At 37.0% G+C, this 27,904-nt stretch overlaps 1 protein-coding gene across 1 annotated transcript in view; it reads right to left on the bottom strand.

Annotated features, from left to right (window-relative positions):
* The window catches only part of CHM (CHM Rab escort protein), a 183,065-nt gene that overhangs the window by 35,078 nt on the left and 120,083 nt on the right, over positions 1-27,904 (bottom strand). Inside the window, exons 9-12 of the mRNA XM_033114497.1 lie at positions 22,013-22,090; positions 11,835-11,939; positions 11,365-11,428; positions 5,587-5,683 (exon numbers count right to left, since the gene is read on the bottom strand). Of these exons, the coding sequence (XP_032970388.1) occupies positions 5,587-5,683; positions 11,365-11,428; positions 11,835-11,939; positions 22,013-22,090 (344 nt within the window). The remainder of the gene's footprint in view (positions 1-5,586; positions 5,684-11,364; positions 11,429-11,834; positions 11,940-22,012; positions 22,091-27,904) is intronic.

Below are 27,904 nucleotides of genomic sequence, written 5' to 3'. Positions count from 1 at the left end.
GTCTTTCCCCCAAAGAATACGTTGGAAATTAAACAGTGTCAAAATTCCATGGAAATGTCCAAGGCATGTTTAAAATAGCTATGACTTAACTTATAAAAGAAAATGTGAAGTTCACAATACCACTTCATGTGGCATATGACTATAGAATACAACAGGCATACTTTGTCCTCCTCAATCAGTCAGAAGACTCTTCTGAATGAACTGACCTGAAGAAGAGGTTTGGGAATGGGAGAAGATATACACACATAAATAAATGAATTAAGCGGGAACAGAATTCAGACGGCAAAGTAGGAAAGAGCCATGTGGGAAAGAGCTAACTTAGGATGAGTCACTGATTAGTATGTTACAGGGTAATTTGGAGAAGTGGTTTAAAATTTTAGGAACTATTTATCAAAGTAGGAAGATTTGATAATAATGAAGACTACAGAAAAAAGGTCAAATTTAATGACCACTTGAAACATTTTTATATCGTACTAGTCTGAAAATAAACATCCAAAATTGTGGATTCAATTGTACATAATCAAAATTATAGCAAACATTTGGTATAGTGTGTCAAATTTTCATCACAGTATCATACATGTCTGTAATATGGCCCTTTATCTTTGTGGCATGTCTAGTTAAGTATCTTTTTCATTCATGTTGCAGAGAAATCAGAAAAATCAAGATAAACAAAGTTTATGTTGTTGTTGTTTTCCTCTTCCCCATAATTTAAAGCTTCCTGAGATCAGGAATTACTTCTTTTATCACTTCTTGTCTTACTCTTAAGACCTAGTACAATGCTCTCCACTTACCCTATGCTTTAAAAAAAATGCTTAATGAGCCCAGAAACATACTTGCAACACATTGAGACTACAGGTATAGATGCCATTAATGTTTCATTGCTCTTATAAGTTGATAAGAAAAGAACAAGCACTGCTATAGATAAATGAAATGAATAAGGAATTCACAAAAGTATAAATATCCAATAAACATTACAAAAGGATGTTCAACTTAAATTATTAAATACAAATTTAAGCAAAATATCATTTTTCAACTTTCAAATTGCCAAAGGAGTTTTGATAAGATAATACCCAGTGCTCTTGAGGGTTTGGAGAAAAACGTTCTTGTTTAAAAACTATCATTGGATATATAAGTTGATAGAACTTTGGGAGGGGGGCATGTATCAAAAGTCCTAAAAGTCTAGACATATAAGGACTTTCACTTCCAGAGAAATGGAGTAAAGGCACTTTTCCCTATTCCTCCTGCCAAATACAGCTAAAAATTTTAAACATATAAAATCTCTGTGAGGTAGAAGAAAGCAGTCCGGATAGGGACCTTGGGACAAAAAGAACAAAATGGCAGAATTTCCTGGGTTTTCCTTTTGCCTCATGTATCCCAGACTGGTTACCAGAAAAACTGGCAATGCAGAAACATCAGTGGACTCAGGCGGGGAAAACAAAAAGCCCCATTGAAATACTGCTTTCTCTAGTGACAGAACCAGGAAAGGAGCAACCAAGCAAGACAGAAAAATAATTACTCTCCTCCAGTCAAAAACCACAGGAAAAACCACGGTCCTACTTCTATATCCACCATTAAAGGCTGAATGGGGAGCCCAGACTTCCAACCCTCACCAGACTGTAATGAGGTGCCACTCATTACACCCTGGTGGGGTGGTTTCAGAGAAGGCCAAGTAGGGGGCCAGGACTTTCATCCCCACCGGAAGCAGCAGTCCCCATCCTCTATAGTGTTAGTGGAGATTATGGTGGAATCCTGGATTTCCGCCCCCTACCCAGCAGTAATGAGGAACTGCTCCTCTGCCCCAGTGAGGTAGTGTCAGAGGAGGTCTAATGGAGAGTCAGGGCTCTTACCACTGCTTGAGTAATGAGGCCACACCCCTCTCCCCATGGTGTCAGTGAAGACCACGTGGGGAGCAGTAACAAGGCACTCCTGCTCCTCTTAGCCAGGGTGGACTGAATGGAGGCTTAGTGGAGAACTTTCACTACAATCACTAAACAGTAATGAGGACATTTTCCAACCTCCAAGTCCCAGCAGAGGCCAAGTGGGGAACCAGGACTTTGACCACCACCTGGCAATAACAAGATGGAACCCCTTTTCCTCACGAGAGCAGTGTAGAAAAGGCCTCCTAAAACAGAGTAAGATCTAAGCCCCATTATATAATAACAAAAATGCCTGAGTGTCAATCCAATATTACTCATTATACCAAGAACCAGGAAAACCTCAACTTGAATGAGGAAAGACAATTAACAAATGTCACATGACACAGCTACTAGAGTTATCTGAAGATTTAACATAACACAGCCACCATAAAAATGTATCAACGAGCAATTACAAACATGGTGCAAACAAATGAAACAACAGTCTTAGCAAAGAAAGAGAAAGCCTCAGGAAATAAATCAAAGATTTAAAGAACCAAATGGAAATTTTTAAACTAAAAATATAATAATTAAAATTTTAAAAAAAACCCTCAATGTATGGGTTCAACTGTAGCATGGAATGGACACAGGAAAAAAAATCAGTGAACTTGAAAGTACAATCAAAGACATAACAATAAGAAAAAAAGAGAAAACAGACTATATAAAAATGAACAGAAACACATGTAGCTTGCTCTCTTCTTGGTGCTTTTTGTACTATCTTAATATTGTTACCATTTTGGTAATATTCCTTTGCATAATCCATTGTACCTAACATGGTAGATTGCTCTTAATAGGTACAATAAATATTTTTAAATCAAAAAATGGGCAGAACCTCAGAGACATGTGGAACTATAGTGAAAGATCTAACAGCCATGTAATAGGAGTCCCAGAAGAAGAGGAGGGAGAGGCTGAAAAATATTTTAAAAAATAAAGGATGAAAATTTCCCACATTTGGCAAAAGACAACAATCTACAGATTCAAACGGGATGCATCCCCAATAGGATAAATCCAAAGAAATGTATGCCAAGACACATCACAATCAGAGTTCTAAAAAATGAAGACTAAGAAAAAAATCTTGAAGGCAGTCTGAGAGAGAAAAAAAATTACCTATAGGTAAAAAACAATTCAAATGACAGGATTTATCTCAGTAGAAACCCTGGAGGCCAGAAGAAAATATAGCTTATCATGGAATACCACTCAGCAACAAACAGGAACGAACTATAGATACATGCAAAAAGTTGGATGAACCTTAAGGAAATTACACTGATTGAAAAAGTCAATCTTATAAAATTATACACTGTATAATTCCTTTTATATGACAATCTCAAAATGACAAAATAACTGAGATGATAAACAGATTAGCGGTTGGCAGGGATTAGGTAGTGGGTGTGGGGAGGGAGGGGAATGCCTGTGGCTATAAAAGGGCAACACAAGGGATCCTTGTGGTGATGGTCACAAGAATCTACACAACTGCGTACGCACATTGTACCAATGTCAAATTCCTGATTTTAATATTGTAATATAATTTGGTAAAATGCAACTATTATAAGAAACTGGGTGAAGGGTACTCAGGACCTCTTTGTACTATCTTTGCAAATTCCTATGAATCTATAATTATTTCAAAATAAAAATATCTACACACTTTGACCCAGTAATTCCACTCAAAAAACTTAAAAAACAGTAATGGATGCTTCCAAATATTTACTTATAAGGATGGCTGTTTTTTACAGGACAATTAAGTAAAATGTTCATTAACTCTTATCACAACAGCATGGGATTAAATAAATATGGCATATCCACAATCACTGATAATGGTATCATAAGACATGCAAAAAGATTTTTGTTGCATTATTTATAAAAGCACATTTTAAAACAGTATGTAAACTATATTGTATTTTTATGAAAATACATATGTATTCACATACAAAAAAAAACAAAGAAACATACATCAAGTATTTATCATCTCTAGGTAGAGGGCTTATAGTAATTTTACTTTTCTTTTTAATATCTTCCAAATTGTCAATAGTGAATATGTATTATTAGACAAGATATAAAAATATTTCACATAGAAATATTTTTATAAATATAAATTTACAAAAATATTCATGAACATAAAATGAAATGTAATTTAGAAAACCAAAGGAGACTGCAGTTTTCTTTTATATCTAAGACACTAACACAGATAAAAAGACATGAAAAAAACTGATTAAAGTAATAGGGGAAAATAATGGTGTCATGGTAAAGATTGACCAATAGCATAAATAACTATAAAAGGAGAAAAACCTTCTCTGAGCTACTTTTTAAAATGGAAATTTAGTATCACAGCAATATTGCACAAGTTTTCTTCACTCTCCCTGCTGGCATCAAGCTCCCACACTTCTGTTCTACCACATTTTTTGCCATCTTTTAGTAAACAGTAGCTCTACACTTGAAAATATAGTCAAGTTTTCCTTCACTATTCCAAACCAGATTAGTCTTCTGCTTCTCATAATTCTTGTAGCAGTTTGAGTAAAACTTAATATAAGTTTACAGAAAAAACTCATAGACATAGACAACAGTTTCGTGGTTACCAGAGGGTAAGGGGGGTGGAGGGTGGGAGATGAGGGTAAGGGGGATCAAATATATGGTGATGGAAGGAGAACTGACTCTGGGTGGTGAACACACAATGTGATATGTAGATGATGTATTACAGAACTGTGCACTTGAAACCTATATAATTTTACTAATCATTGTCACCCCAATAAATTTAATAAAGATTAAAAAAAGTAAATAAAATAATTCTAGCTAATGATATTATGTTCCCCTCCTATGAATCTCTAGAGTCCACTGTTTGTTGGTATCTCTCTTGTTGTATTTTCATATTGTGCCTCTACTTTTGTGTTTGTCTTATCTGCCCCACCAAAACTGTGAGTCCAGTAAGGTCATGGCCTATTTCATATTCATCTTTACCTATCCTGAAAATGCCTTGAAGAGTACACTGCACTCAGTTAACATTGTCTTGTTCCATCAGGTATACAATAAGATTATGAACACTTCAAATCAGGCATGTCAGCCACTGAGTCTTTATAAGCCCTACAGTACACAGTTTAGGTTTAGGCATAGTGATGCCTAATGCATACTTGCTGATTTCTACTTACTGAAACATCTTTAAGAAATATGTTGTAGAAGGCATAATATCTGACAGTGTTACAGACAGCTATTTTAGTACATACAGGAAAAAAAACAGAACTATTTGGTCTCAAGTAGTCCCTAACTTTAGTCTCATAAAAAAGAAATAAATTGAGGATTTATACATGGTAGAAGTTCAGTATTTCGATTAAGAATTCTAAGAAAAAGTAAAGAACAAAACTAGCAGTAAAGAAAACATATTTTATGAAAGTATGTTTCCAATAAGTTGAAGAAAAATTACAGAAAGACTGGAAAGTAACAGAAATTATTTCACTGGAGAACTTATAATGGGGCCTGTGAAGATTTAGCCACTGAATGTTTACAGGCATGCGGAAAGAAAGAAATGACTTATTATATAAACATACACTGTGTGAAGAAATACTGTGAATAAAAAATATATATGGCAAAACTATAAACACGACCCTGACAACTGTAACAATACATGCCCTCTTCACTTCCTAAGCAAATGCAGAAGACAAATATAAGGAGACTCTACTGTGCTTACATGTGCCTTTCATGCATGTCATTGTTGAAGAACACAATTCAATGACCCGAACAGCAGAAGTTCCTGATTCCTCTGCTGGCACTGTCAAAATGGAAATCTAAAGAGCAGAAAAAAGTGTCAAAGATAGCTGTTAGATCTCATTTTCATTTTTTCTATCATTAGAGTGTAGTTAACTTCCAAATCAAGTATCTTCTTTTCAAACACTCATTGATGCTTGAAATTTTTTTTTAGCTTGTAAGGATTTAATTTTAGAACAGAATTTGATACAAATAACATGCAAAAGTGTCTTAATGTCCAATTTCTGCATTGTTTACATATTTATATATCATATGAGGTATGATCAAAAAACTTGGCGAATGTTTAAATTAAAAAAAAAAATTATTACAGTAGAAGACACATTGCCATGAATCCCCTTCAAAATACTCCCTCCTCGCTTTGAACTCACTCACCCCATTGTTCTTTTTTTTTTTTTTTTTAAAGATTTTTTTGGGGAAGGGGAACAGGACTTCATTGGGGAACAGTGTGTACTTCCAGGACTTTTTTTGTTTTTTCCAAGTCAAGTTGTTGTCCTTTCAATCCCAGTTGTGGAGGGTGCCATTCAGCTTCAAGTTGTTGTCCTTTCAGTCTTAGTTGTGGAGGGCGCAGCTCAGCTCCAGGTCCAGTTGCCGTTGCAGGGGGCAGCCCACCATCCCTTGCGGGAGTCCAACCGGCAACCTTGTGGTTGAGAGGACACACTCCAACCAACTGAGCCATCTGGGAGCTCAGTGGCAGCTCAGCTCAAGGTGCCGTGTTCAATCTTAGTTGCAGGGGGTGCTGCCCACCATCCCTGGTGGGACTCGAGGAACTGAACTGGCAATCTTGTGGTTGAGAGCCCACTGGCCCATGTGGGAATCGAATCGGCAGCCTTCAGAGTTAGGAGCATGGAGCTCCAACCGCCTGAGCCACCGGGCCAGCCTCATCCCATTGTTCTTGCCACTTTCTGAAGCAGTTCTGGCAGTCCTCTTTCGTGAGTGTCTGTAGTTGGACTGTCATGGCTGCCTCGATGTCCTGAATCATTTTGACTTTGGGGAAGAGCCAGAAGTTGCATGGTGCTAGATCTGGGGAATAAAGTAAATGAGGACACACCAGAATGTTTTTATTTGACAGAAATTGCTGTACCAGAAGCGATGTTTGACACGGAGTGTTATCATGATAGAGGATGAAATCAAGACACTCACGAAAGAGGACTTCCAGAACTGCTTCAGAAAGTGGCAAGAATGATGGGATAAGTGTGTTTGAAGCGAGGGGCAGTATTTTGAGGGGGATTCGAGGCAATGTGTCTTTTACCGTAACAAGTTTTTTTTATTTAAACATTCACCATATTGTTTGATCACACCTCATATATAGTGCATTCACGTAATTCATAGGCAATAAATATCTCAAATTTCCTTAATATTTATTAAATCCTTCGTTTATTTTAAAGGGATACAATTATGGTGTATGGTGTTAATACTGAATTATGTGCATTTCAGTGTTTGAAATCAGATCATATTAAATCAATTTTGATTATTCATAATGACTAAAAATAGCAGAGTACTAAAAAGCTTTTAATGTTAAAAACCCCAAAGATATTAAAACAAGCTAAGTATATGTCAACATATACCAAAGTATAGCTAAGCATATACCAAATGTTTCAAAATGAATGGCTTCAAATTAACTTAAGGGCTTCATTAATAAAAATAGAAATTCTAGATTAAAAGTGAAATTGAAAATTATTATTGTTTATTGATATACAGTATGCTGTCCTTGGCACTACTGATATGCTATATAGCTTTATATATTGACCATCAGGTCAATGTTTCTCTATAAAACCAAAAGCTTCAATATTAATTCTCAATCTCATCTTCAATCTGAGGAAACTATATCCTCTCATACAGGAAATATTTGCCAAAAGGTAAAAGCCCCCTTTTATCTGTGAGCATTATGCTTAGATCTTACTGGTAATGTCACGTTGACAGCCCACCGAGGAAATGCCGAAAAGTTCTCAAAATACAAATTCTTTTGATAACCATGACTATCCTACTATCATGTGTATTTTGGGGCTTAACATGTCTCAAAAACTGTGTTCTCCATATTCTTAACTCCCTTTTCTGCTGCCCATGATAGAAAATGTACTTTAGCATTAAAGAAGGGGCGCTATTAAAACATGTATCTAATGTTGTGTTATAGTTATCAAATGATTATGACTAAAAACATGAACATAACTGGAAAGGTATCTTAAAGACTGTACCAACATGTAAGTTCTTCTTTTGTTTCCTTTAAATATCATCTATAATTTTTAAAAATTGAGATTTAATCAGTAACCCCGCCTACCACAGCACTTTCCATTTTCTGAACTCTGAGAAGGTAACTGTCTTAAATCTCAGAGATTATAAAAGCCATCAAAAGAGAATTTCAACTCTGTAATACCACTTCCGTAAAATTTATCCAGACCTACACCTACTCTTCCTCTCTTTAAGTCTTATCATTTAATTTTATTCCAAAATTTAAAAAGAGGGAAAAATACAGGAAAGAGAAAAGCTGACCAGCTGTACATTTTAGACTGATCACTGCAATGGCTGTGTGGAGGATGCAGGATTCGAAGGAGACAAGGTAAGAGGCAGGACAACCAATCAAAAGGCAGAGATGATGAATTCCGAAACCGGAGCACTGACAATAAGGACTGAGAGAAAAAGCAGATTGGAGGAACTCCTAGGAAGTACACTGACAGGACCTGGAGGATCGTGATATGTCAGAGATGAGAGGAAGAAGTTGTTGGAAGGATGTCAGTGCTATTCATGGAGGTACGAACATTGGAGTAGCAGTTTTGAGAGGGAAGACTGTGAATTCAGCTCTGTGCATGTTCAGTTTGAGGGACCTTGGGACAGATGTCCAGCAGGAAGTTTGGCAAGTGGGCTAACACTCCTGGGAGACATAGAAGTAGCTGTCACCAACATTTATGCAGCGCTGAAACCATGAGTACATGAAGTCAAGCAGCAAATGTGCACAAAGCAAGAGGTACCGTGGGCTGAAGCAAAAACTGTGAGGAGCCCCGGTATTCAAAAGGAGGCTAGAGCCCACAGAGGAAGCAGAGAGGGAATACCTAGAGTTATGAGGAGAAACAAGAGAGCATATTGTCACAGAAGCCAAAAAGTATAGTTTCAAGAGAAAGAAAACAATTGACATTGTCAAATGTACCAGAAATGACTTAGTAGACAAAAAACAAAAACTATTCTGTAGCCCTGACCATTATGAACTTATTAATGAATTTAGCAAGAGAAACTGTGGTAGAAATGTGAGGACAGAAGCGAGGTTGGTCTAGAAATGAATGAGAAGTAAGGAGCTGGAAGCGGCAAGTATAGATAGCTTTGCAAATATTGATAAGAGCGAGAGAGAGATTGGATACTAGCTAGAGATGGGGGCAGAGTCAAGGAAACATTTTATTATTTATTTTTGGAACAGAAGATGCTAGTACTCGTATATGTATATAGGTTGAGGGGGAAATGCCAGTAGTGTGTGTGTGGGAGGGCGGGGGCTAGAGATGCAGGAGAGAAAGCAGGCATACAGGGTGCTGTTTATATGTGTCAAGGGAACTTGTAAAAGGTCTTGGCCTTGAACAAGGAGGGGAGCCCTCTCAGTTTCTGTCCTGGCGCACATAAGTTGTGGGTGGTGGGGCAGGAGGAAAAGGGCCACTGTGTTTAGTAGATGGCCTCACTTTTCTCAGTGAAGTGGTGGAGGGGGAGGGTTGAGAGGTTTAAAAGAAGATTCGGTAAAATAGCGAAGACTTGGACTGGGCACTGAGGAGAAAGGGAGAGGAAGCTGTCTGAGGCCAGTGAAACAGCTAACTGGTGGTGGGTATTAAGAGTCCAGCTGAATGCGGTTGGTGCCCTTGACAATGCCAGTCTGTCTGCTTGTGTGGTTTTCTCAAGCATCCCTCAGTGATAAAGGTGGACATTACGGCACCATCCAGCGATGGGGTTTTCCTTTGTGGGTGCAGTGGAAGAACACGGCTACAAAGGAACTGAAGGTGGTAGAGGAAGGGCAGTTCAGAAGATCTACCATGGGGTCTAAACACGGAAAAGGGAGAGGGTGGAATGGAGGTGGTAATCTGGGAGGAAACAGAGGGGACAAAGAATTGTAGGTCTCTTAAGAGGCCAATGAGCAGGCTGGGTGGGGGTAAGAGAATGAAAGCTAAAGGACAGGAGCAGATTTATGCCAATGTAAACCCATGACCTCCACACTCAACTGGGCCATTAAAACTGCCCAGCCATGTGACCATGAGACAAGTCACTCTCCAACTCCCCACAGCGATTATCTGACATTTCCCCGTGAGCTCTGACACATACCCACTCTCACACCCCCATTCTCAGGAGATGAACTCACCTTGTAATTTAAAGAGTAAGCGGAACCCACCAGATGGGAAGTCCGAAACCTACACATGGTCCTGCATTCACCCTCTTATTTCAAGGTGCTTCACATCCCATCTAAGGGGAATGCTTTGACCTATTCTCTGAATCCCATCCTCCCCAGCCTTTCCCTGACCTTGCTACATCAATCATCCTCCTTTTCTCGTGGGTATCTTCAACCTCTCTCTCTCTCTACTGGCTCCATCTCATCAGCTGAAATACACACTATCTTTTAAAGAAAAGAGAAGCCCTATTCACTTCCACAACCCTCTTCAGGAACCACTTTCCCTCTCTTACTCTTCACAGCTCAGCTTCTTCAGAAGTGTTTCTATTTGCTCTTTACTTTTCTGCCTCCCTGTTACACTTCAACCTACTCACAAAGCTCTTGGTTTACTGAGGGATACAGACGAGTCAACTGGCAATTACAGGACAGTGTGATGAGTGCTATGATACATGCTGTACCATTCCTTGCTCACACTTGTCACGTTGATTTAGTTGCAATTTATCTGTGTGTATCTGTATCCTCCAGACTGCAAACTATGAGGGCAGAGATGCTATCATGGTTAACACTGTCTCATCAAAACCCAGCAAACTGACTGGCATGTAAAAGGCACCCATTGTTTGCTGAATGATGAAATGAAAATACTGATGCTGATACACATAACAAGCATATTTGTTTCATACAACAGAAAGTTTACAACTTAAAGGATTTTAGGAACCTATTTTTAGCGGTTAACATATAGAACAGGTCTGACAGTCACACTTATTGAATAAACTGTTTTTATCAGTCACTGTAAAATACAGTCAGAAGGAGAAGGGGGCATGTTTCTGGAATTTCAGTGTTCAGACCGAGGGAAGAACCATAGGTATAAAGACACTCTTACAGAACTGGGGGTGAGGAGGAGGAAGAAGGTACTGAAATAGACAATGCTAATACGGAAATATCAGAACCTGAAATGTGTGCTGATACTCATTCACACCAGGCCTAATGGTGGGCTTAACACCAATGTTGTACACCATAAAGTCTTTTCCTCCAAGATTTTTAAATGGATTCTCAGGGGATTACTTTTTTCTTCCCATAACAATTTCATAAAAATAGTTGTCAGAAAACTAGGATTTAGTCCAATTTTCCTAGCATAAATCTGTTACATACATAAGACACAATTATTTGTTCTGCCAGATGGAAATATTTAAGAAATCAAGATTATTAAATAACTGTCATGGTATATTCAAAATGCATTAAACATATTACCACAGATGGCTTAATACATTTTGTTTCACCAAAATTAATTTAGACATTATTACCATATAGATTAAGTTAGCAACATATTAAAAAGTTAAGAACTGAAATTACCTGTTGATCTGAATCTGTTTGTAGTACAGATCTATCTGTAATCAGGACTGCCCTGGAGATCTGCCTATAATGCACAAAACAGTTAATCGGTGATTCAGATTCCATAGATAAATTTCATTTACAGTTATATAACCACCAGAAGGCATTTTTCAAAGATTTAAGTCACGATAAAAGTGTCACCTCCCCAAACCGAGTCAAGTTCTGCTTTAATCTTTTCTTGGCTCATTAAAAAAGGATGTGTGACCTGCAGACAAACCCCAGCTGATGCAATGGAGTCAAAATTAGGCTATGCTCCCCCAAAACCAGACACTGTAACGGAACAGTGGTAACATATTCAATATCTTTTGTTTGGCATACATTCGCATCTCACTCGAGCAGCAGAGTCATATAGAAGTGTCAATATAATCACGCAGCTAAATTTTCCTCAGTTTCACTTTCCCTTGGACAGTTGGTGAAGGGGGGTGCCTTACCTGTATTGCACGTGCGAGCATGTGTTCTCAGAAAAGTAACTGTCCTCCACAAGGAAATGCTTAGACATTATTCTCTGACCAAACTGATCTATGATTGCTTTGCATCTACGAAGAAGCATAGCAAAAAAGTTCTCATTGACAATTAAATAACTGAGCAAACGAACATAACGAGCTACCAATTCTGAACCTAGAAACCAATTTCTTGGAAGACAAGATTTAAAAGTTGTGTACAGTTTCATATTTTTGACACAAAACTGACACTAACTTAGAGAATACATATTCTCATTGCTATTTTGAAGTCTTTTAAACTATAAAGTAAGTGTGGGACAGAACTTATTTATTTTGAATGGCATTAATAAGTCACAAAGTTAGGACAGGTGTTATCATTTAAGTTTTTCTAATGTTTAGGAAAATAGAAGCTTTTCCTTTGTTTAGAAAACAGACTTTTTCTTAATAGAGCTAAGAAAAGGGGGAGAGAAAACTTCATTAAATACCTTGCTGTATCATTTACAGTCTGTAAAAGCCACTAAAAGCTCCTTATTTTTCTGTTAAGTGTTGCTTTCTCTTTTGTTCAAGAATAGCTATCTTGTCACACGTGTGATAATGTTTTTTTTTATTTAAGAAAAGGACTAGAGCTTCTTTTAATATCTGTTTCCACTTTACTTCAAAGGATGATCACAGAAAGATTTCTTTCAAGTGCTGTTTCCAAATAAGGAAAACACTTATGCGCGGACATTATCAGGTCTCTGTCATCTGATATGTGTTGGGGCAATGAATCATATAGAACCCTCCATTGACCTTCTTTCAATGTGTCTAGATAAAAGGATGAAAATTAGAATCCATCTCCTTGCAGTGCCACAAGTTATAAATGTACTTTATAGGGCTCATTATCCAAACTAATGGACTAAGGGCAACATCCTTGAAATGGACTTACCAGCACTGACAAAGCCAGTATGCAATATTTCAGGAACTATATGCAAATGTCTACATGTTTGCTATATCTTCTTATTATGGAAATATCACAATTGACTTTTGTCACAGCTTCTCCTTTTGGGACCAGAACTATTTTATTAGAAATCTACTTATACGTTGTTCCTCATAAAATGCAAGCAAATAATTTCAAACTTAGACCATATTTTAAATATACTGGTATAAATTCAAACATGCTATTCTCACTAAAAATTAAGCCAAATAAGAGATATTTACTAGGCATAAAGGCATTAAAAACAAAATGATGAACACCCAAGACCAACAGTGAGACAGATTTAATGTGTATTTCCTAAAGGCAGATTATGATATACTGGTATTCTTGAATAAATGATGTGCCACTGTTGTCAGGATAGACTATGATATCTCGTGATATTAGATATACATAATGTATAGTTTAATCAATTAACCATATATTAATATATAATGTAATAAAATTAATGTTATTACATTAATATTTGAGATTTCTTTCCCATCTCAACTCCATTTCCTTATCACCTCACATTTCACTGAACAAGAGCTCTTACCTTATAAAATACTTAACTAAATAGATATAAGGTATTTACACCTCAATACAGTATTTTTCAAAATAATTATTTAAAAAGTAAAAATGTAAGTTACTCACTTAGACTCCTGTTTTAAAGCATTCATAAACAATTTAAAACACAAAGTACTTCAGGCAATGGAAAAAAGAAATCTGCTGATCCATCACTAAACACTGATGGCTATTTGGCTTGAAAGCACTGACAAGCTTTTTTCTTACCTTTAACTCAGAGACTACCTAAAGTCAAGAGGGAATAATCTGGGCAGAAAAAAAGAGGGGTTAAAATCTTCTGTATCTTGATAGGGATTTGGGTTATACAGATATGTCATTTGTCAAAACTCAGCTAATGAGCACTTAAGATTTGGGCACTTCACCGTATGTAAATTTTATACCAAAAGAAAAAGCTATAAATAAATATTAAACTCTAGTTAATCATATTCATGCTGAGGTGTTTAGGGACAATTGTACTGATATCTGGAATTTACAATGAAATGCTTTGAAAAGGTGAAAAGATGGGTAGAGGGATGAACATTTGGGCAGATATATGATTAAGCAAATACCTATATTAAAATGCTAATTATAGAATCTAGATGATGGATATACAGGTTGTTCATCCTAAAATTCAACATTGGTGTAGATTTGAAAATTTTCATTGTGAAATGTAGGAATAAAATTGGGGCGTAGTGTTAGTATAAATCCTGGATTCTAAGCCTTTGCACAAAAGCTTCCATTTAAATAAACTACACAATTAAATCCTGCCATAAGCTATGGAAACCTCTTTGCTTTGTAGGATTCCAAGATCTAACAGGACTGCTTTAATGGTAGCTACACTTTTGGTGACAGGCAGGCATTGGTTTCAGAAGTTGTGGTATTAGAAGGAACTACTGGGGGCCACTCAAAATGGAAGTATGGGGGCATGGGGATTAAGGAGCTCAACTACACAGGACAATATACCAATAAATGTGCCTATTTATGCTGAAGCTTCTGGATGAAATAGTGATTCTCAGAGGAGGAGGAGAAGGAAGCAAATCAGAATCACACCTGGGGGACTTTTTCAAATTATAAGTACCCCTGGAGATTCTGATAAGCTTCCAAATCCCAGGGAAGAATCACTGTCAAGCATGCCACTGTTTACTAGTTTATGCTGTGCTAGGTGGAAAAAAGTCAAGAGCTACTGCTACATAAATATATATATATATATATTTGATTTCTGTAGAAATCGAGGTTATGGTCACATATCCCCCGTCGGTCTGGTAGATGATAATAACATGACTCACCTGGCCGTCTCATTCTGAAGTACTAAGGCTCTAGGCCTGAACAAAGCTGTTCAAAGCAAGACACATTTAAGTAAGTGATAAGATTTGTTTTCCCTCAGATACTTGACTTACTGTCATATATTTGGCCTAATTGGGAGAACGATGAAGAAAGGGATATTGATTTGGGACCTAAACTTGGAGTTTGTATTATAAGATTAATATAAAAAAATTAGATGACAGTCAAGTAATGGAAAACAGCAAAATGAAACAGTGCTGCCAGAGACATTAAAATACCCTCCTGCCCACCACTCGCACATGAACCTGAGGAAGCCATTAAAGACTAACAGCATTTTGGATTTAGTTGAGGGCCTTCCTGAGCCTCATAAATAGTAAATTGAGGAGGAACATGATAGGAGTTCCCAGTTACAGGGACACAATGACCACAAAGTTGATCATAAGAATCACTGAAGCCACACAGAACATTTCTAGAGCTGAGCTTTCTAAATCAACAAATCAAATAGTTCTCGGTTCATTGACATGAGGGCATAAATAGGACAATGATGATAAGGAAGAAAACACTCAGCAAGATGAAAATACTTTATCTGGAATTTGGCCCAGAAGAGAAAAATTGCATTAAAACAGGTATCCAACCTCTATGATCTTCAGAATTAATATCCTAACTAACTATATGATAAGGAATGCAGAAATAACATAGGAAATAATTAAAAGGAAAATATATGTAGGAAATTAGAAGATTCCCAGTCACTGAATGAAACAAAATAATTCTTCCACACTTTCTCACACACATTAGTCCACATGCCACCTCTTCAATGAAACCATTCCAAAACACTTATCACTCATTTCTCTTGGGTAAAAATCCACTCCAATAGTTTCAAACACCATTAACCTGCTCTGGCCAACCAAAGTTCTATATCCATATTTTTAACTATTTATTATCTATTTCTTTCTGGAGAGACTCCAAACACTTTTTAAACCCAGCATGCCCCAAACTGAGTTCATCACGGCTCCTCATCTGCTTCCCCCCTTGGAATCCCTGACCAGTACTTAAGAGTTTCCTAAGCTCAGAATCTCTCTTCCCACATCTAAGTTGCTTCTCAATTTTCATTCCATCTTATAAAGATTTCTTGAAACTCGCCCGTTTTCTCTATCTCCACTGACATTGCCTTAGACTCTTGTTAAGTCTAGTAAGACAATGGACTATTAACAAGTTGGTAGCTCATTTGCTCGACATAAATGTATGGCATAATGACAATGTGCCAATCGCTGTTCTAAAAGGTGAGAACAAAAATATCTTGTCCTCAATAAACTGCCAATGAAATGCAGATGCATACACAGGGATATAAAGACAATGCCCAAGTCCAGTGATAAGATGAGATAGAGCATCATGAGATCACTAAGGGGAGGTACCTAACTCAGCATAGAGGTGGGGCATGGAGGGCGGGGGAGGGATGGAGTACCAGGCAATGACCTGAGGGGAAGTAGTACATTAGCTGCTTTGGAAGGATGAAAACCAGTTAAGCAAGCAAGTAAGAACACTTCCCATAGAAAGGCATCAAGTGCAGGGGTACAATGGCAAGAAAGAGAAGTGCAGGAAACCACCGGCAGTTCAGTGTTAATTGTCAATAAAATGGAAGTGGGTGGGGAGAGAAATGAGCTTAGACAGGCAGGCAGAGACCAGATCCCAGAGTTTCATGTGTCCTGTAAAAGGGTCTTAAACTTTATTCTGAAGTGATATAAAGCCACTGAAGCTTTTTCCACAGAGAGGGACAGAGCCAAATCGGCATACTGAACAGATCTCATTGTGTGATTATCTCGTTAATTTATTTGTTATTTAATGTCCCCCAGCAGACTCTAAACTCCGTGAGAACAAAGACCATGATTGTCTTGTTCTCTGCTGTATCCCCAGTGCTTGGCACACATCAGTTAATACTTGTTGCATGGATGGCTGAATGGATGGATAGATGATGCAAGTATTCCATGCACGTGGACACTGCAGAGACAGAAATAAAGATACAGAATCTCTGATTTACGAGGTAAAGAATCTCTTTCCATCACAGGGTTTCTCCCAAATCACTGCCAGAATTACTAACTTAAAAAGTAGCAAATCTAATCTTATAATTTACCCACTTAAAACTAGTACCACTGACCATAGTCCAAACTCCTTAGCACAGCATGGAAGGATCTTCACAATATATATAATTCCTCCATGGGATTCCAAATGATCCAATTACATGAATTACATTAATTGAGTTCTTGCTGTGTGTAACAAAGGGTTCTACATGTTTTATCTGTTCACTTAATACTCAAAATAACTCAGTGAGGTTGGTACTGTCATGTCCCACTTTACAGATAAAGAAATTAGAGCACAGAGAGGTTAAACAACTTGTTTAAGTTCACCCAGCTAAGAAGCGGGGAAGCCAGGATACAGATCCAGCTCTATCTGACTTTATAGCCTGCATTCTTCACTGTGGTCTCTTTGTATACAAGGGCAAGGTCCATGTTTTATTCATCACTTTATCCCCATAGGAACTAGTATGGGGGTTGGTGGAGGTTAAATATTTAGAATGTTATCACTATCATTTTGCAAATGGGACGGGCAAAAATCCGAAACTCAGCAATTTTCCTACAATGACAAATGGTATTCAGTCACCTCATATAGTCTAACACGCTATTCACTACTAACTTCCAAGTATCTGGGAAAGGTATAGTTGCTATCCCTGACATCAGAAACAGGATATTTCCAAGAAATAGTCATAGCAGGAAATCTAGTGAGACAGCTGAAGTACACAAGGAACACTAGCTGAAGGAATTAGATTCAGACTATTGGTTACAGACATATCTGGTCCAAGGTTATCCATACCCTACCCTAATATCTAATACTGTATTGCTATATGGCCAAATCTAATTTACAGGAGATTTACATGGTCAGCACAGCTGCAAAGGAAAAGGAAGCTGCTCAACAAGAACATTCAGTGAGTGTTTCCAGAAACAGTGAACAGAGGGGCTCAGTATTAGAATTTAGTGAGAGGGTATAGAAAAAGAACTATGAGTACCTATGTCCTCTAAAAATTAAGAAAGCAGAGCCAATGGATAATACAGCACAGAGAGCACAGTCAATGGAGATCTCAGGAAAAGCAAATTAAGCAAAAGTGAAAAATAATATCTAGCTGAAAATAAGTATGCATTTGGTTACATATTCCATATTTCTTCTCTCAAAGTTTATATAATACTTTGATGTGTAATCACCACAGTAAATATGATGATACATAAATGCTATGATCATTTATGCTTCTATCAGCTTTTCTCAATGGAAGGTGAAAAGAAAAGCACAAAAAAAGTATCATCCATTTTTAATCTCCATTCATCCATTTAGCACATACTTTTTGAAAGGAATCAGCCTTGCTTCTGGAGATGTAGTAGTGAGATCCTGCCTTTTCTTACAGGACACTCAAAAACAATCAAACAAGGGGACCTGACTCAGGAGGCTGGCAAAGGGTTCTGATCCACTCTGCAGGTTCAGGAAATGATAAACTTAGACCTTAGACGTGAGGCATGAGCAGCTCTTAACTACAGCAAAGGGGAGAGATGTCAAGTGTTCCACACAGAAAAATAGGAAAAGAAAGGCAATCTAAGGAGACAAATGCAAATCTTTGCATATTCCTTGATTAATATTCTAATCACACTTAGCATAAATAATCATTTGAGTCAACCTGGAATCCTTAAAAAGAAATGTATACTGCATATATCCAAATATATGTTCAAGGTTTTTCCCTTAAAAAAATTACCCCTCACTTTACATTAAGTCTTGATAAAATATCTGCTATTACTGGTAGCTCTCTTAGTTATTTGATTTTGAACAACAAAGTAGTGTTTAGGAAAGATACATTAGCCTGAGTCAACTTCAATCAATGCCAGCATTATATATTTATGGAGACTATTTGACTTGATATAATGGATTTTTTTTTAAAGAGGCAAAACATCATTATAATTTTGGCAATTATTAGTTGAGGTATGAATGTACAATTTTGAAGTATTGGTTGTCTCTTACATAAAACTTATGACGATCACGTAAGTGATTCAGTACTGTGAGAATATTGTAGATATCATGAATATTATGAATGCAGGTCAAATTTTAAAAACTGTCCTACTATTAAGGAAATAAATAGTTATGGTTTGGAATAAATTTTCCAGTAAGAGAATCATACATAGAATCCAAAATGGCTGTATCTTAAACAACTCAGATGAACAAGAAAAAGATATTCATTAGAAAACTGGGGACCTAGTAAAATAATAATACAATAGCATAAGTAGACATTTTGTTATTTTATTTACGTGTATCCGTAAATGTAGATACATACATGTTGGTTTTTTTTTTTAATTTCTCACTGGGACTGCAGATTACACTAATATGTAATTTTACAATACAATATGATAATGGCCTACATTTGGGCATACGAAATATTTTAAGATAATTTATTTCTAAATGTTGAGGAAAAACTAAGTTCTTTCTAGGTAGTTTCATTAACCAAAGCATGTCATATCTGGGAGAAGGCTCGGAGATTACTGCAGAGTCCATCTAACTCATCTTACATATAAAGGAACTGGCCCAGAGAAAAATGACTTGCTCATTGTAATTCATGGCAGTAATAAAGTTTCAGGTCTTCTCTCATTCTAGGCCCACCTGACCATGCATGCCTTAGGAGCTGTTAGACAATAACTGTTGACTGAAGTCTTTCTATGAAGATACAGAAGATACGTTAAATCAGTAGCAATCTGTCTGCTATTTAAAATTCACATTTAATTCTAGTAGACCTGGAAGGTTCATCTTTTTTTTTTTTTTTAAGATTTTATTAAGATTTTATTGGGGAAGGGGAACAGGACTTTAAGGGGAACAGGACTTTATTGGGGAACAGAGTGTATTTCCAGGACTTTTTTTTTTCCAAGTCAAGTTGTTGTCCTTTCAATCTTTCAAACCTAGAAATCAAAGACTACTGCTTACTTAGTGTAATTCAGAGAACTGCATTTGTTAGCAACTAAGTAATAAATCCCAGTTGTGGAGGGTGCCGTTCAGCTTCAAGTTGTTGTCCTTTCAGTCTTAGCTGTGGAGGGCGCAGCTCAGCTCCAGGTCCAGTTGCCGTTGCTAGTTGCAGGGGGCGCAGCCCACCATTCCTTGCGGGAGTCGAACCGGCAACCTTATGGTTGAGAGGATGCGCTCCAACCAACTGAGCCATCTGGGAGCTCAGCTCAAGGTGCCGTGTTCAATCTTAGTTGCAGGGGGCGCTGCCCACCATCCCTTGTGGGACTCGAGGAATTGAACTGGCAACCTTGTGGTTGAGAGCTCATTGGCCCATGTCGAATCCAACCGGCAGCCTTCGGAGTTAGGAGCATGGAGCTCTAACCGCCTGAGCCACCGGGCGGCCCCTGGAAGGTTCATCTTAATAAGGGCTTAGGATGAATTAGGACCCAGAGCCCCGCGTCCATCATGAAACACAGTACCATTGGCTCGGTCCTGAACTTGACATTATAGATCAGTGTTCCTCAGTGTCATCTAAGAAGCACCTACATTAGATTCATTTGGGGTCTTCCTGAAACTGCAAATGCCCTAGCTCTACTCTCAGTACATTACTCAATTTTACTCTCTGAGGGTGAGGTTCAAACAGCTGCATGTTTTGTTTGGTTTGCTTTTTTTTTTTTTTACAAGTTTACCTGGTGATTCTTAAGCACATAAAATTTGAAAACTACCAAACTTTGGTCTTTAGATCCTTAGTCCTCAGGTATCTGTTGCAACTGAAATCTGCAGCAGATCATAATGAAGAGCTCCTCTGTTCACAGTTTGTAATAAAAATGAAGTCAACGTGAAGGTAAATGTAGCCTTTGTTCAACAAATGCTATTACCAAAGTAACGTAACCATTTTTTTTTTTTAGACAAACACGAGCCACACAAATTCTTCATGTCACTAAGAGCAACATGTGGGACTGGAATGAGGCCCAAAAAAGGTAAAAGGATCTAAGAAAATAAGCACCAAACAAGTAATTCATTATCTGGCTTTCCATCATGGGAACATACTCATACTTCAAAATGAACACATAAGGAAAAATGACTCTAAAAATCATAGAGACAACTATTCCTTCATGAACCTCCACAGAGCTCTTCATGAGCCAATATATGAATATCCTGGGCCTTCAGAGATAGATTTTTCATGTTTCACTTACATAGTGCCTTCATGTTAAATACTGTAAGTATTTTATAGGCCTTTAAGCTATATGTCTACTTTATCTTATAATGGAGAATTATTTTTCTAAAGCAAATTCACTATCTAAATATTATATGATCTAGAGTTGAATTTTTTCTCACCATATCTTAAAATACTAGTTATTGCACTATAACTAGTCTGTAAGAAGATAACAGACATGTTATGCCACTTAGACTATAAAAAATTATTGCAAAACGAAAGAAACAGCATAAAATTTATATTTTTAAGCTTCCAGTTCAAGATAGTAAGGTATTTTCTGAATGAACAATTTCTTTATATACCCCTAAAAACAGTCATCCAAGAGATATAGGTCAATAGATGCTTAAGAACACATAAGAACAACAACAACAAAAAAACACATTAGCAATTTAAATAGCTTGTAAAAGTTGATGCAATTGACCCATTTAAGTTTTAATGTAAAACCTAGAAATCAAAGACTACTGCTTACTTAGTGTAATTCAGAGAACTGCATTTGTTAGCAACTAAGTAATAAATCCCAGAAAAATATAATTGAAATACAAAAATGCACAGATAAATAGGTGGTGCTCAGCTTTTTCAAAAAAGAAGGTACATTCTTATTTCAACCTTACACCAGCCTGCAGGCCTGCTATGGTTGTAAAAGAATTTATCCTCAGATAACAGGGCAGCATAGTTTATGACAACAATCTACCTAAAAACTCATTAAAGTCTTTTCTCTTGGAGTGACATGCATTATCAGCAGAGATTAATCTGATGAGTCTTTAGGTGAGCTCCATTTTTAAAAATGCAATAACAGAGGGCTTTGTTGTCATCTGATGAAAATCAATTAGAGGAGGTAAGGCCACAAGGAAAACTAACATCACTCATCACCCACCCCCAGCAGCTGAAATGATTTGTCTTCCAAGCTTCGGTGATCAGGAGCTATAGTCATATTGCAGGGAAATTAATTTAGTTTCTATATTCTGAATTCACTTTCCTTGTTCTGGAGGATCTAAACACAAATTACTTTTAATCAAGGTTGATATGTTATTAATACCAAGGAGGATCTTTGAGGAATCATTTTTTAAAAATCGACTTTAGCATTTTTCACCTCTGCTTGGGGTGTAAATATAGGAAGGTAACTTATATCATCCTTACCTTCCGGATTCTTTGTCCACAACAAGGCACTGTACTGAATGGCGAAGACAATATATTCCACCAAACACAGCACACATCCTGGAAGAGAATAGAAGGAGAAGTAAGAGTCTTGAGGTGAAAATTAAGGTAACATTATTTGCTTTTAATAACTAATCTTATAGACAAAGGATTTTGATAATTTATTATTTTCTCTATCAGGGCATTAAGAATTTATCAGAGATAAGAATAGTAATATATTGACACAACAGAGGTCCCACTGCTAATAATACAACATGGAAGACTAGAATTGTGACCAAGCCAAAAGTACCCCTAAGCAAAGCTCAGCTGTCCCAAGTCAGCAACTAACTACTTAAGATACACAGGCTACAAACAGCCTCAAGAGGTGATGTTACCTCGAACTGAAGTGACCACACAGAAGTGTTAAGGAGGAAATGAGCAGGGAGGACTCTGGGGGACCCCTGGCTTACCAAAGAGAAAGCAAAAACTAAACCGGGAACTGAAAACTAGAGCAGTAGGCACATGAGTTAATGCTGCAGTAGCTCTGAGGAGTTTGCTGTCTCGTGAATCTAAGAGCTTGGGTTTTAATGCCCACATAGAGAAAGGAGAGGCCTTAGGTTCCAGACAAGGCAGGCAATAGAAAATGAGATGTTCCCTCACAATGTCTGGATCCTTTAAGGACTACACCTTAGTGAAAGGGTGGTCTAGGAGGGAAAAATCACTTACTACAAGAGGGAGAAAACAAAAGAAATTGTTTTATCTAAAGCTGGGTGGAGGAAGATTACACCTCTGTATTTATAACCAGTAGTCTGCCCTCACACAGGTTGGGGGGTTTGAAATTACTACACAATCCAAGAAACCTTAACCAATAAAATACCATGAAAAGTGCCTCTGGGTCTGTAGTACCCGTGGAGACTTGGTAAAAGCAATTGCTGAAACTTTCTGGAGTGATATGTCCTCATCCCAGGCTACATGGGATTGCCACAGATTTGAGTCCCCTTACCATGAGTTTATAATCTAAAATTATAGAACAGATGAAGAAATATATCTTATTCTGAGAATTAACAGACACAACAAACAGCAGGATTAGACTCCCAGGAACTGTATTCAGATTATAGAACTATCACACAGAGATTAAAAGGGATGAATAAAAAGATAAGAATAATGAAAAGTCCAGAAAGAAGGCTGTGTTACGCTAAATAATGCCCCCACTAACGATGTTCACATTCTAATCTCTGGAACCTGTAGGTATATTCCTTTACACAGCAAGAGGGCCTCTGCAAATGTATCAAATTAAGGATCTTGAGTTAAGGAGATTAATTTGGATTATACTAGTGGGTGCAGTATCATCAAAAAGGTACTTTAAAAAAGGAAGTAGGAAGCTCAAAGTCAGAGAAGATCTGAAGATCGAAGCCGAGATTGGAGTGATGCCACTGCTGGAAGGGGCTACAAGCCAAGGAACGCAGGGAGCCTTTAGAAGATGGAAAAGGGAAGAACGAGATCCTCCCCTAGAGCTCCAAGAAGGAATGCAGCCCTGCATACCCATTTTAGACTTCTGATCTCTAGGACTGTAAAATAACAAATTCATTTTGTTTTAAGAAACTAAGTTTGTGGTAATTTGTTATGGCAGCAACAGCAAACTAACACAAAGCCCCATACATATGTAGGCATGATTAAGACAGCGACGGCACTACAGACCCGTGGGAAAAGAATGGACCATTGAGACGATACAGAGAAACTAATTATATCCCTGTTTTACACCATATTCAGAATCAATTCTGGGTGGATGAAAGGCACAAATATAAAAGGCAAAACTTCTAGAAGAAAATACAGGAGGATATATTTTGGGGCTCAGAGGAAAGAAATATTTCTTAAATAACATGCAAAAGGTATCATATAGAAAAATATTGAGAAAATGGTGTACTTTAAAATTATAAACATCTGGACAACAACAAAAAAAGTGAAAAGAAAACCCACAGTCTCGGAAAGATGTGTGCAAACATGTTACAAATTGCTTAAAAATATCAGTTTGGATAATAATTTGGCAGTATCTAGTAAAGTTGAAGATGCACACATCTCCAGTGCAGCAATTCTACTGTTAGGGATAAATCTTATAAAATCTTTTATACATGTATAGAAGATGGTAAAAAAAAAATTATCTGTTGCTGCATTATTTTTAGACAGCATAGCATAGTGGTTATGAGGAAAGATTCTGACTGCCTGAGTTCATATCCCAGATATTCTCTCTACTGGCTGTGTGACTTTGAACAGGGTATTTAGCCTCTCTGTATCCTATTGTTTTTCATCTATAGAATGAGAACAAATGCATTTATGTCACAGAGGAGTCTTCTGGGGATTAAAGAAGCTACACAGTACCTGGCATACAATAAGAATTACATAAGCATTTGCTAATTAAATAAAATCGGTCCTATTTTACATATGCCACATGCAACCTAGATATCCATCAAGAGGAGAATGAATAAAATGTGTTATATTCACATGTGTAATAAAAAACTTAGCTCACAAAGAGTTCTGACCTTTGTCCTTGGCTTCTGGGAGGTGACCTCTAAGCCTCTGGAATGCCAAGCCTGTAATGAGGGCCTTGAGTCACCAGTCTGTGATATAGGGTGAGGGCTGACCACAACAGATAGTCTTATGGTGGAGACTAGCCATGCCAGAAAAACCAAGAGTGTGATATAGGGTGGAGGATTTGGGTCATGTACAATCAGTCAACTTCCAGTGGGGCTGGAGACATCCCTGTGGGAGATAAGCCATGTCTGAGTGATGGAGCTCCAATAAAAACTCTGGACACTGAAGCTCAAATGAGCTTCCCTGATTGGCCATCCTTTGTGCATACTGTCACACATCAGCGCCAGAGGAGTAACACTGTCCTGACTCCCAAGGAGAGGAAAACTGGAAACTCCACATTTGGAACCTCCCTATACTCCATTCTATACACTTCTTCCCTTGATTGATTTCTATCGATAACCATTCCCTGCAATAAAGCATAACAGTAAGTATAACAGCTTCTAGTCCTGGGAGTTCTTTTAATGAACTACCGAACCTGAGGAATCCCCTAAACTTGCAGCTGGTGTCACAAGTGTGGGAGGTTTTGTGGTAACTGTACTTCCTCTAACTGTATAGCTGACTTAACCTCTCTCATTGTATAATGGAATACCGTAAGCAATTTAAATGAATGAACGAACTATAACACCATCTATCAACATGGATAAATGGCAAAAAAAAAACCCACAAAAATTGAATGATAATAACTGGTTGGGGAATGATAATAACTGGTATGCCCAGAGTAATATTATTTATAAAAAGTTTCAAGACTGTATATGCAAAATACTATTTATTATTTGTGGATACATACATATATAGTGAAACTGCAGAAACATTTAAGAGAATTATAAACACCAAATTCAGGATAGTAGTTATCTCTGGGAAGGGAGTGAAAGTTACACTGAAGGTTTCTTTAAAGAAATTTCTCAGTTTCTTTAAAAAAACATATTGAGAGCAACTATGTCAAAATGTTAAGATTTGACAAAACTGTGACTGGCTACATGGTGGTCTTCACATTATTCTCTGTACTTTCTGAAATATCCTTAAAATATTTCATAATCAGATTATAGTGAAAAATAGAAATTCATGGTAGAGATAAGTGACATTCTCTAAGTATGGCGTAATATTCCTGCTGTCTTTATAAATTCAATCATTTTAGTGGATATGACTAGGTTAGTTAGGGTAGATGAGGTTAGGTGATAATTTCTTCTGGTATAAACAACAAGAAAATTATTTTTCCATTGAGAAATTTAGAATATTAATAATACCAGGTCTGACAATTAAGTTCCCAAACTTGTTGCAACGATCTTGCTAACCCTTTTTGGTATCAGAGGGATTATTCATTGTGAATTTGTACCAACTGGACAAACAGTTACCAAGTTTACTATTTGGAAGTGCTGAGAAGGCTTGTGAAAAAGTTAGACGACCTGAACTTTTCACCAACAATTCATGACTCTTGCATCACGACAATGCACCAGTTCACATAGCACTGTCTGTGAGGGAGTTTTTAGCCAGTAAACAAATAACTGTATTGGAACATCCTCCCTACTCACCTGATCTTGCCCCCAATGACTTCTTTCTTTACCCGAAGATAAAGAAAATATTGAAAGGAAGACATTTTGATGACATTCAGGACATCAAGAGTAATACAACCGCTGTGATGGCCATTCCAGTAAAAGAGTTCCAAAATTGCTTTGAAGGGTGGACTAGGTGCTGGCATCAGTGCATAGCTTCTCAAGGGGAGTACTTTGAAGCTGATTATAGTGATGTTCAACAAAGAGGTAGGTAGCACTTTTTCTAGGATGAGTTCACGAACCTAATTGTCCGACTTTGTATAAGAAATAGCACATTAGAGCAAGCAAGCAATATTTCATGTGCTTGAGAAACTGAACATTTTACCCAGGACACCGACTACAAGATATTCTCCGTTCTTGCTAATCTTGTTCATTAGTCACATATCAAATTATGGAACAAGAAGTATGAACTGTGCTCATATACCTGGTACTATTTGAGACATTGCACTTGATAGATTCTAAAGAGGGTTAGAAGAAGACATCTTCCTGTTGGACATTTCCCAAGTGGTATTCTACCTATTAGTGGTAGGGGAATACTGATAATAAGCCCAACCTTCATCATCAATTTCCTCTTGGTACTGAAAGATACTGTGTGCACATGAAATATTACTGGCCGACTTAAAATAAATAGGCTGAATAATGTTAAGGCTTCAAAATGTGTTCATTTTGAAGCAAGTTAAAAGTGTGAACCACACAATAAGCATTCGCAGTCGCTTAGGATATCTTTCTGTCAACTGAGTAGTAGCAGCAGTGTTTCCAACTTCCTCAGAAGCAGCTATAGATAAGCTGTTTCTAACTGACTTATGGAGTTTTTAATTTCAGACCGGTTCATGTACACACACACACACACAGATACACACACAGATACACACACAGGAAAAACAGTTTTTAAATATCTTCCCAGACTCCAAGAAAAGCAAGGAGATAAAGTTCAGAATCAGTTGTAAGTTGTATAAGGTTAAAAAATCATAAAATACTATAGCATAGACAATTACAGTATGAGAATTATCAAAAGCATAAGAAATCCACTTAACTAAAATCAACTGTAATTCTCTATGAAGACTGCCTTCCATTAAATATTACTGCCTATGAAACACATTGCTACTTTATCAAGTATCCTTTTGATTAAAAATTAATTAATTTCTATGAAGGGTAAATGAGACCTCTGAATAGTACATTTAAATATAAAATGCAATAGAGGCATCTATAACTATTAATTTTAGTAAGCCATCAAAAAATTACCAGGTTTTCAACAACGTGATTTAATTTTTCTAAATTTATTTGCTTATTTCAATTACAATTGACAGTCACTATTATTTTATATTAGTTTCAGGTGTACAGCACAGTGGTTAGACATTTATAGAATTTATGCAGCGATCTCCCCAATTAGCCCTAGTACCCATCTGGCACTATACATAGTTGTTGCAACATTATGGACTATATTCTTTATGCTGTACTTTACATCCCTGTGACTATTTTGTAACTACCAATTTGTATTTCTTAATCCCTTCACCTTTTTCAATAGATAATTGGATAAAAAAAGATGTGATACATATATAGGAAGAACACAAAAATGTAGAATGTTAAGAATTGGCTTGTATGGATAATGGTGAATATTATAGAGGAAGAAGTCCAATAGTAAGACACTGTCATGATAATTCAACAAATTTCCTCTTAATTTAAAATGAGAACATAAGAAGTATTCTGTGCTCTTGGAAAGAATTACTTGATACCTAGTATTAATTTCTGCAACTAT

The sequence above is a fragment of the Rhinolophus ferrumequinum genome, chromosome X (assembly GCF_004115265.2).
Source record: "Rhinolophus ferrumequinum isolate MPI-CBG mRhiFer1 chromosome X, mRhiFer1_v1.p, whole genome shotgun sequence".
Lineage (NCBI taxonomy): Eukaryota > Metazoa > Chordata > Mammalia > Chiroptera > Rhinolophidae > Rhinolophus > Rhinolophus ferrumequinum.
The sequence above is the reverse complement of the archived record's forward strand: the minus strand, read 5'-3'. Positions and strand labels throughout refer to the sequence as shown.